Here is a 10845-nt window from a genome sequence, read left to right as displayed (position 1 = left end):
AAGAGAAACCTGATGTACCAGTGGTTAAGGAGAAACCTGAAGAGAAACCTGAAGAACAAACAATTGAGGAGAAATATGAAGTACAAGTAGAGGAAATACCTCAAGAACCGATGGCTGAAGAGAAACCTGAAGAATCGGCATCTAAAGAAACACCTGAAGAGCTGGCAAAGGAGGAAACACCTGAAGAACTAGCACTTGAAGAGAAACCTGAAGAATCAACGGCTGAAGAGGCACCTGAAGAACTAGTTGTTGAAGGGGAAGAGGAAAAAACTGCAATTGTAGAGGAGGAACTTGAAGCGGAAGATCTTCAGGAGAAGGTGAGGATTAAACACTGTCACAAAGTTTATCCACCATATTAGCTTTATATGTGCAACAAATTTACATCTGTTTATCTGTTGAAAGATTACATGAAACTCTATTGCAGAATATGCCAAAAGTAAACTCAAAGGACATGACAGACGATGCAATTCCAAGCAATACCAATAATGATATTGTTGACTATGCATCTGTTGAGGAAAAAATTGAAGAACCAGTAGTTGAAAAAACCCATGAAGAACCATCAATTGAAGAGAAATCTGAAGAATCAATGGTTTTGGAATATCCAGCAGAACCACCAGTTGAGAAAATTCCTGAACAACCAACAATAGAAGAGAAACCCCAAAAACCAACAGTGGGAGAAAATCTTGAAGAACCATCAGTTGAGAAGACAATCGAAGAACCAATAATTGAAGAGAAACCCGAAAAACAAGTAACTGAAGAAACACCTATGGAACCAACACCGGAAGAAACAACCAAGGAACTAGCATTTGAAAAGAAACATGAAGAACCAACCGTTGAAGAGGAGAAACCTGAAAAGGTAACTCTTTTGGCAAAGGTAAGGATCAAGCACTATCACAAAGTTTATCCATTTTGTTAGTTATGCATGTACTGTTATTCGCATATGCTTCTTTATTGAAAGGCTAAATGAAACATTAAATTCTTTTTGCAGAATATGCTAATTGTAGACTCGAATAACGAAACTGGAAATGAAATTCCATGCAATACCAATAATGATGTTGCTCGCTTTCCAGACATTGAGGAAAATCTAGAAGAATCAGCAGTTGAAGAACCAGTCAATGAGGATAAACCTGATGTACCAGCGGTTAAGGAGAAACCTGAAGAACCAACAATTGAGGAGAAATCTGAAGTACAAGTAGAGGAGATACGTCAACAGCCGGTGGCTGAAGAGGAACCTGAAGAACCGGCAGTTACAGAAACACCTGAAGAGCTAGCAAAGGAGGAAACACCTCAAGAACTAACACTTGAAGAGAAACCTGAAGAATCAACGGTTGAAGAGACACCTGAAGAACTAGTTGTTGAAGAGAAAGATGAAAAAGCAGAAATTGAAGAGGAACCTGAAACGGAAGCTCTTCCGGAGAAGGTGAGTATTAAACACTCTCGCAAAGTCTATCCATCATATTTGTTAGCTTTATATGTGCAACAAATTTACATTGGTTTCTCTGTTGAAAGACTACATGAAACTTTATATTTTTCTAGCAGAATATGCCAATTGTAAGCTCAAAGGACAAGACAGACAATGCAATTCCAAGCAATACCAACAACGATATTGCTGACTATGCATCAGTTGAGGAAAAAAGAGAAGAACCAGTAGTTGAAAAAAACCATGAAGAACCACCAACTGAAGAGAAATCGGAAATGGTTTTGGAGAAGCCAAAAGAACCAGCGGTTGAGAAAAAAACTGAACCATCGACAACTGAAGAGAAACCCGAAAAATCAACAACGGGAGAGAAGCATGAGGAACCATCAGTTGAGAAGACAAGCGAAGAACCAACAATTGAGGAGAAACCTGAAAAACCAGTAACTGAAGAAGCACATGAAGAACCAACACGGGAAGAAACACCTAATGAACTATCATTTGAAGAGAAACCAGCACTTGAAGAGGAGAAACCTGCAAAAGTAACTCTTGTGGAAAAGGTAAGGGTCAACTACTGTCATAAAGTTTATCCATGTTATTAGTTATGTATATGTAATGATTCGCATCTGCTTCTTTATTGAAAGACTAAGTGAAACATTAAACTCTTTTGCAGAATATACTAGTTGTGGACTTGAATGACAAAACTGGCAGTGAAATTCCATGCAATACCAATAATGATGTCGCTCCCTTTCCAAACATTGAGGAAAATCCTGAAGAATCGGTAGTTGAAGAAAAACCTGAAGAACCAGCCAATGAAGAGAAACCTAATGCAGCAGCGGTTAGAGAGAAACCTGAAGAACCAACAATTGAGGAGAAATCTGAAGTACAAGTAGAGGAAATACCACAAGAACCGGAGGTTGAAGAGAAACCTGAAGAACCGGCAGCTAAAGAAACACCTGAAGAGCTGGCAAAGGAGGAAACACCTGAAGAGCTGGCAAAGGAGGAAACACCTGAAGAACTGGCACTTGAAGAGAAACCTGAAGAACTAGTTGTTGGAGAGAAAGATGAAAAACCTGCAATTGAAGAGGAGGAACTTGAAGCGGAAGCTCTTCAGGAGAAGGTGAGGATTAAACACTGGCACAAATTTTATCCATCATATTAGCTTTTATATGTGCAACAAATTTACATTTGTTTATCTATTGAAAGACTACGTGAAACTTCATTGCAGAATATGCCAAAAGTAAACTCAAAGGACAAGATAGACAATGCAATTCCAAGCAATACCAACAACGATATTGCTGACTATGCATCAGTTGAGGAAAACACTGAAGAGTCAGTAGTTGAAAAAAAACATGAAGAATCAATGGTTTTGGAGAAACCAGAAGAATCACCGGTTGAGAAAAAACCTGAACCACCGATAATTGAAGAGAAACCAGAAAAATCAACAACAGGAGAGAAGCTTGAAGAACAATCAGCTGAGGAGACAAGCGAAGAACCAACAACTAAGGAGAAACCTGAAAAACCAGTAACTGAAGAAGCACATGAAAAACCAACACAGGAAGAAACGCCTAATGAACTATCATTTGAAGAGAAACCATCACTTGAAGAGGAGAAACCTGAAAAGGTAGCTCTTGTGGAAAATCTGTCATAAAAGTTAATCCATATTATTAGCTATCCATATTATTAGTTATGTATGTGAAATGATTCACGTCTGCTTCTTTATTGAAAGACTAAGTGAAACATTAAACTCTTTTGCAGAATATGCTAGTTGTAGACTTGAACAGCAAAAATGGCAGTGAAATTCCATGCAATACCAGTAATGATGTTGCTCAATCTTTAAATGTTGAAGAAAATCTTGAAGAATCAGCAGTTGAAGAAAAACCTGAAGAACCAGTTATTCAAGAGAAATTTGAAGAACCATCGGTTGAGGAGAAATTTGAATTACCATTTGAAGAGAAACCTCAAGAACCTGCGGCTGAAGAGAAATCTGAAGAACGAACAGCTAAAAAAACACCTGAAGAGTTAGAGGGGGAGGAAACAGCTGAAGAACTAGCACTTGAAGAGAAACCTGAAGAAGCAACGGTTGAAAAGACACCTAAAGAACTAGTTGTTGAAGTGGAGAAACCTGAAACCGGAGCTCTTCTAGAGAAGGTCAGAATTAAACATTGTCACAAAATTTATCCATCATATTAGCTTTATATGTGCAACGGATTTACATATGTTTATCTGTTGAAAGACTAAGTAAAACTTTTAAATTTTCTTGCAGCATTTTCCAATTGTAGACTCAAAGGACAAGATAGATTATGTAATGTCATGCAATACCACCAATGATATTGCTGACTATGAATCAGTCAAGGAAAAATCTCAAGAACCAGTAGTTGAAAAAGAACATGAAGAAACAACAATTGAAGAGAAGCCTGAAGTATTGGCGGTTATGGAGAAGCCTGAAGAACCAACAGTTGAGAGAGAACTTGAAGATCTGGCAGTTGAAGAGAAACATGAAAAAACAACTGTGGAGGAGAAACTTGAAGAACCAATGGTTGAAGAGAAACCTGAAAAACCAAAAACTGAAGAAACACTCAAGGAATCAAAACGGGAAGAAACACCTAATGAACTAGCATTTGAAGAAAAAACTGACAAACCAGTAGTTGAAGAGGAGAAACCTGAAAACCCAACAGTTGAAGAGGAGAAACTTGAAAAGGTAACTCTTTTGGATAAGGCGAGGGTCAAGCACTGTCATAAGTTTATCCATCCTATTATTTATGTATGTGCAATGATTCACATCTGCTTTATCTACTAAAAGACTAAGTGAAACTTTTAATTCTTCTTGCAGAATTTGCTAGTTGCGGACTCAAAGGACAAAACTGACTGTGAAATTCCATGCAATACTAACGATGATGATGCTCACTTTCAAGAAGTTGAGAAAGACCCTGAAGAACCAGCAGTTGTAGAAAAACCTGAAGGACCAGTTATTGAAGAGAAACTTGATACACTAGCAATTAAGGAGAAATATGAAAAACCAGCTGAGGAGAAACCTCAAGAACCAACTGTTGAAGAAAAACTTGAAGAACCAACAGCTAAAGAAACACATGAAGAGCTAGCAGGGGAGGAAACACTTGGAGAGCTAGCACTTGAAGAGAAACCTGAAGAACCAATGGTTGAAAAGACCTTTGAAGAGCTAGTTGTTAAAGAGAAACACGACAACCCAGTAATTGAAGAGCAGAAACTAGAAACGGAAGCTCTCCTAGAGAAGGTGAGGATTAAACAGTGTCACAGTTTATCCATTCTAATAGCTTTATATGTGTAACACACTCACATATGTCAATCTATTGAATATTAAATCTAATTTTAAACTTTTCTTGCAGAATATGTCAATTATAGACTCAAAGGACAAGATTGACAGTGAAATTCCAGGCAATTCCAACAATGGTGTTGCTGACTGTCCAACAGCTGAAGAACTGGAAGTTGAAGAAAAACATGAAAAACAAGTGATTGAAGAGAAACTTGAAGAACCAGAAGTGGAAAAACAAACTGAAGAACCAGTTTTCAAGGAGAAACTTGAAGAACCAACAGTTGAAGAGAAATCTGAAGAGCTTGTAGTTGAAAAAACACTTGCAGGACCAGCATGGAAAGAAACACTTGAAGAACTAACATTTGAAGAGAAACCTGAAGAACCAGCAGTTGAAGAAACAACTAAAGATCTAGCAATTGAAAAGAACCTTGAAAAACTAGCAGTTGAAGTTGAAGCGAAGCCTGAAAAGGTAACTTTGTTGGAAGAGGTGAGGATCAAGTACTCACAAGTTTTACCTGTACTATTAGCTCTGAATGTGCAACAATTCACATCTGTTTATCTATTGGAAGACTAAGTGAAACTTCAAATTTTTCTTACAGAATATGTCAGTTATAGATTCAAACGGGAAGTCTGACACTCAGACTCCATGCAATACCAACAATGATGTTGTTGACTATCCAGCAGTTGAGAAAAAACCTGAAGAACCAGGAGTTGAGGAAAAACCTGAAGAACCAATGGTTGAGGAAAAAATTGAAGAACCAATGGTTGAGGAAAAGCTTGAAGAACCAATTGTTGAGGATAAACCTGAAGAACCAGCAATAAAGGAGAAACCTCAGAAATTGGCAATTGCAGAAACATTTGAAGAGAAACCCCAAGAACCAGCAATTGAGGAGAAACACAAAAAACAAGAGGTGAAAGAAACACCTGAAGATCCAGTGGTTAAAGAGACACGTGAAGAACTAGAAAAGAAACCTGAAGAACCAGCAATTGAAGATAAACCTCAAGAACCAGTAGTTGACCAAAAACCTGAGGAACCAACAGTTGAGGAGAAATCTGAAGAATCTACAGTTGAAGAACCAACATTCGATGAAAAACATGAAGAACCATCAGTTGAAGAAAAGCCTGACGAATCGGCAGCTGAAAAATTTGAAGAACCAGCAGTTGAAGAAGAACCCGAGAATCTACCAGTTGAAGAGAAATCTGAAGAACTAGTTGTTAAAGAGAAACTTGAAGAACCAATGATTGACGAGAAACCTAAAGAACACCCACTTGGAGAAGAACTCAAAGAACAAAACAGGGAAGAAGCTGTCATTGAAAGAATTGATGAATCTGAAACACAATTAACAGAGAAAGAAGAAGCTTTAATTGGAAAACAGGCAGAACTGTTAGTCAAAGAAACAATGAGACCTTGCAAAGAAGTTGAAATTGAGGTATTAAGTGGCTTCCTTCTACCAATATTTTGATATTCTTTCATGTGCCTAAACTAGTCATAACAAAACCTATCAATCCAAACAGATAAAAGAACTTAAAGATATCAATGCTGATGATGGGACAAATAAGAATGTCCTACAAAAAGAAGAAAGGAGCTTAGACGAGCTTCTAACATCCGCCAAAGAAGAGATGGTGACAAATAACTCTAAAGAATGCAAAGTGGTTTCAGAAACCCCCAATCAAGAGGTTAAGCGACCACACAAGGCTGTTTCCAATTCATATATCTAACCCCAAGCTAAAATAGAAATGCTTTCTCTTTCTTCTAAATCACTGTATCGCTCTTTTTTTATTCTGCAGAACCTTCAAAAAGCCAACCTAACCACAGAAGAGGTTAAAGACGTGCGTGGAGTGGAGAACGCAATTGAACTTTCTTCAGAAGAAATGAGGGTGGAGGACAATACTAACAAGGTAAATGAACAAGAACTTACAACGTTAGCTGATTAGCATCTACTGAGAATCTATGAGTTTATTGCATGTTTATGAACCTAGAAATTTGGTTCTCCTGCTGCACAATATTTCAGAACAACAACGATGACAACATCTAAGCCACAACTCCAAGTTAGTTAAGGTCACAAATCTCTAGATGACTATATATTATTTTCAGTTTTTGTATTCTCGTGCAAAGAGGGGATTGAAAAGATGTTGCCGTGAAAACATTATGCATGGTCAACTGCATGAAACATTTCATATACACAGGCAGAGTATAACATAAATGCCGATTTGCAATCTGCTACAAGAAATCATAATTCTGAATTATAAAACTGGATCTAGACTATAAACAGTGAGGAAAAAAGCTAAAAAAATAGAAGCAAAATACATTATTCCAATCTTTTCATACACCCCTCTGTCTCCCCTATTTACTCGCGCAACAATTCAATCAAGATTTCTGACGGTAAGATATGAACTCATAGGAGGAACAAGAAGAAGACTTAAGAGAGAGCACCGGCCAAGATTCCTCAAACAACAGCACAACACAGGTACAGCAAGAGCAGGGAACAACAACAAGTGAACCTGAAAGAGGAAGTTTGGAACCTTTTGGATCAGAAAGAAAAACAGCAGCAGGTTTCGGAGAGATGATAACATGCGATGAAACAAAAGAAACACAGAAAGAAGAATTAAAGACTGAAAATGCTCCAATTACCCAAGTAGGAGGTGAACAAGAGGAAAAAACAAGGAATGAGCAAGAAGAAATAACAGAACATTTGACATCATTGACATCTGTTAAGGTTCCGGAAAAGGAGATAGCAATGGATAACATGGTGAGCAGTGAAAGCAATGCAACTAAGCAGCTACAAGATCAAGCAGCATATCCTCTACTTACATTAGAGAGGGAGGAAACTGTTCCAACAAGCAGCACTGGCGTCAATGGTACGCCCAAAGACAGCATTACCCCATATGTGCAACTGGGTGCAGAGGCCAAAAGTCAAGAAAATTACAAAAACGAGAAAGAATTGGAATGTAATTCAAAAGAAGCACCAGAGGAATCGAGATCAAGAGAGACGCAAGCTAAGGTTTCTGACCTTATGCATGTACCAGTTAAAGAGACATCAAAAATGGAGGAAAACTTTGCTGAAGAAAGAGAAGACAATGATAGAGAAGAGGAAGGAATTCAACAGACAAGAGAACGGTCAAGTTCTGAAGATACAGTGATTGTAGAAATCTCACGAGATGCTGATATTAAAGTTCAACACAAGAAACATCAGAACATATTGTCAGGCGTTGGATCAAAAGTCAAGCACTCAATTGCAAAGGTGACGAAAGCTATCACTGGTAAGTCCTCTAAGACCAAGCCATCATCACCAAAGTAAGGAGGATAAAACGACCAAGACAGCACGTTATACAAAGTTGTAAAGTACTCAAGAAAAACAAAGTGAAAAGTTTTTAGCTATTCAAGTTTTTCATAAATTGGAAGAGTTTGTCCAGAATGTGTAATCTTATTGTATTAGGAATTCTATAATTAGTGGATACATAGAAGCAACTTCTCAGCGACAACTCCATAGCATCAAAACCCAAACACTCAACCGAACCAGGTCCATCACATACTAAGGACCCCTTTAGTAATATTAGTATGTCCCTACCGAAAGAATATCTATTTTCCATGATCGACTGCTAACTTTGAGAAGGAAGACTTGGAAATAGTTTCTCCTAGCAAGACAACTTCCAAGTAGGCACTATCATTAGCAAGAGATATACTAGATGTTTTAATTATTAATTTCCTCAAAGTAACTACTAACTACTAATTTAAAAGACAATGTTTTGTTTCCACTATACAATGAACTATGCGTCAATAGTGGCCTGCCGGTTCAACCTTACGCAATATTTCTGTCAAAAGATGCAGTATCTTTTTAACCAAACCCAGTGTTTCTAACACGTGAAAAAACACTAAATTTTAAACGAATATTAAATCTGAATCAGTAATTTCAATAGCAGAATGAGTTCATTATTAAAAATCTTGAAGGTCGAACCAATCAACTTTAAATTTTAGATCCACCTCTGCAGCCTCAATCCCAAATTAGTCACAGTACGCATGGATTCATTGTAACCATTCTGCTCTATCCACGTGCACTTTCTACTAGAAACAATGAAGTTCAGAGCTTGCATATGGTTTCTAATGATGTCAGCAAGGTTTTATATTGCATGAATAATTAAATATTAGAGTGAAGGATCAAAAATACTCCTAAAGTATACTTATTTGTTGAGTTTCATACTTGAACTAGGTATATAAAAGGGCAGCCCGGTGCACTAAAGCTACCGCTATGTGCGGTGTCCGGGGAAAGGCCCCACCACAAGGGTGTATTGTACGCAGCCTTACCTTGCATTTCTGCAAGAGGCTGTTTCCAAGGCTTAAACTAGTGACCTCCTGGTCACACGGCAGCAACTTTACCAGTTACTCCAAGGCTCCCCTTCAAAAGGGCAACCCGGTGCACTAAAGCTACCGCTATGTGCGGTGTCCGGGGAAGGGCCCCACCACAAGGGTGTATTGTACGCAGCCTTACCTTGCATTTATGCCAGAGGCTGTTTCCAAGGCTTGAACCCGTGACCTTCTGGTCACATGGCAGCAACTTTACCGATTACTCCACTATTTCCTATTAACTGTCCTATCACCAACTACTTATCAAAATGCACATTAACTATCAATAGTTCATTTTTCCTAAATAAATGATATTTTAGGTAGGAAAAGTGAATAATTGATATTTGAGGTGTGTTTTGATAAATAGTAGGTGATAGTTAATGTAGGAAACTCGGATAGTTCAAATATGAAAATCGAAAAAAGGGATAATTTAGGTGTATTTGTGACCATTTAACTCTAAATACTTCTGTAGCAGATCATTATTGTACATATCAGAACTTAAACAAAAATCCAGCTAAAACACGAGAGTGATCTCAATAAACTCCTACATCGTTGTACACAGCACATGAACTGATGAACATGATCCCTAACAATGATTTCCAATGGAATGCATACAAACTAAAACTGTCAACTAGGAAAATTAAGTGTAAGATTCAATTGAATTTCAAAACTGGAATATGTTTAGTGATTTCCAATGTAGAAATGTATCCTCCCAATTCATTGAATTACATATAAGCAGGAAAAAAAAACTCACCGTAAGATTAATTTATCGCAATCGCGAAGCCAAATATTTGAAATTTATTCATAGCCATGCAACGACTGAATGTAGCTGACTGATTCTCAGTTCTTACTAATGTACAGTAACCCGCGCGCGGAGACCACGCGAGGGAAAGGGAACGTTTAGAAGTTGGGATGTTAGTTTTTGGTCCCTTAAGTATATTCTTTTAACTAACTTCATACTGAAACTTATAGATCTTATCTTTTAGTCCCTCCTCTTTAGTAGGTCTTCGACAGCCGATTTGAAATCATTATTTCAAATTTCACAATTTGACACATAAATTTATATTTTATATATAAAAAGAAAGATTATTCATTTTAGATTTCACAGCAACAACCAAACAAGAAAACTCAAAAAAATTTATACTATGTGAAACGCTTAAATTAAAGAATAGTTAATTACTAGTATTATTGTTGACTAGTAGATTGTAAATTTATGTATCAAATACATAAACAACAATATTGTAATGACAAATTTATTAGTATTATTGCTGACTGGTATAGCTAATTTGTATTGAAAAATTGTAATCACAAATATTTAATTATAAAAAGAAATATAGAGATGAGTGATTTATTAATGTGGTGCCTTAAGATATTTGAATATCTTGTTTATGAAATATGATTTGCTCATTTGGTAAAATTGTATAAGTATTGATTTCTTTAAGATCCATTGATTAAATTTGTATATGAAAGAAAAATACATAAAATTTTAGGACCAAATTGCATTTTCAAACAGCATTGAACATCAAAATCAATCTAATTTAAAATCATGTTCAAACAAATCCTTGTGCTATTTTGCTGGCTAGATTAAAAGTAATCAACTCAACATCCCCAACTTTTATTGAAAAAATAAATAAGTCTCTATTTTATTTTACTATGAAATATATAGTGACCAAGCAAGATATACTCTTTGTCACTTTTTTTTTACTATTCAAAATCAATGATTCGAGTGACATTTTTAGGGTACTATAGTTTAAATTTTGGTATGGTAACTTTAATTTTCGGTATCTAAAAGAACAA

General features: G+C 36.7%; 1 protein-coding gene across 2 annotated transcripts in view; it reads left to right on the top strand.

Moving 5' to 3' along the window:
• The window catches only part of LOC107860678 (titin), a gene marked incomplete in the record, with an annotated part of 16709 nt that extends 8520 nt beyond the window's left edge, over positions 1-8189 (top strand). Inside the window, 14 exon segments of one of the 2 annotated variants that reach the window (XM_016706121.2) lie at positions 1-317; positions 425-874; positions 989-1420; positions 1540-1974; positions 2088-2534; positions 2643-3038; positions 3173-3565; positions 3681-4115; positions 4248-4667; positions 4780-5193; positions 5306-6136; positions 6222-6383; positions 6495-6605; positions 7109-8189. In XM_016706121.2, the coding sequence (XP_016561607.1) occupies positions 1-317; positions 425-874; positions 989-1420; positions 1540-1974; positions 2088-2534; positions 2643-3038; positions 3173-3565; positions 3681-4115; positions 4248-4667; positions 4780-5193; positions 5306-6136; positions 6222-6383; positions 6495-6605; positions 7109-8005 (6140 nt within the window). 2 annotated transcript variants of the gene reach the window in all.
• Positions 8190-10845: the final 2656 nt, after the last annotated feature.

This window comes from Capsicum annuum, chromosome 2, assembly GCF_002878395.1.
Source record: "Capsicum annuum cultivar UCD-10X-F1 chromosome 2, UCD10Xv1.1, whole genome shotgun sequence".
In the NCBI taxonomy this organism is placed as follows: Eukaryota; Viridiplantae; Streptophyta; class Magnoliopsida; order Solanales; family Solanaceae; genus Capsicum; species Capsicum annuum.
The sequence above is the reverse complement of the archived record's forward strand: the minus strand, read 5'-3'. Positions and strand labels throughout refer to the sequence as shown.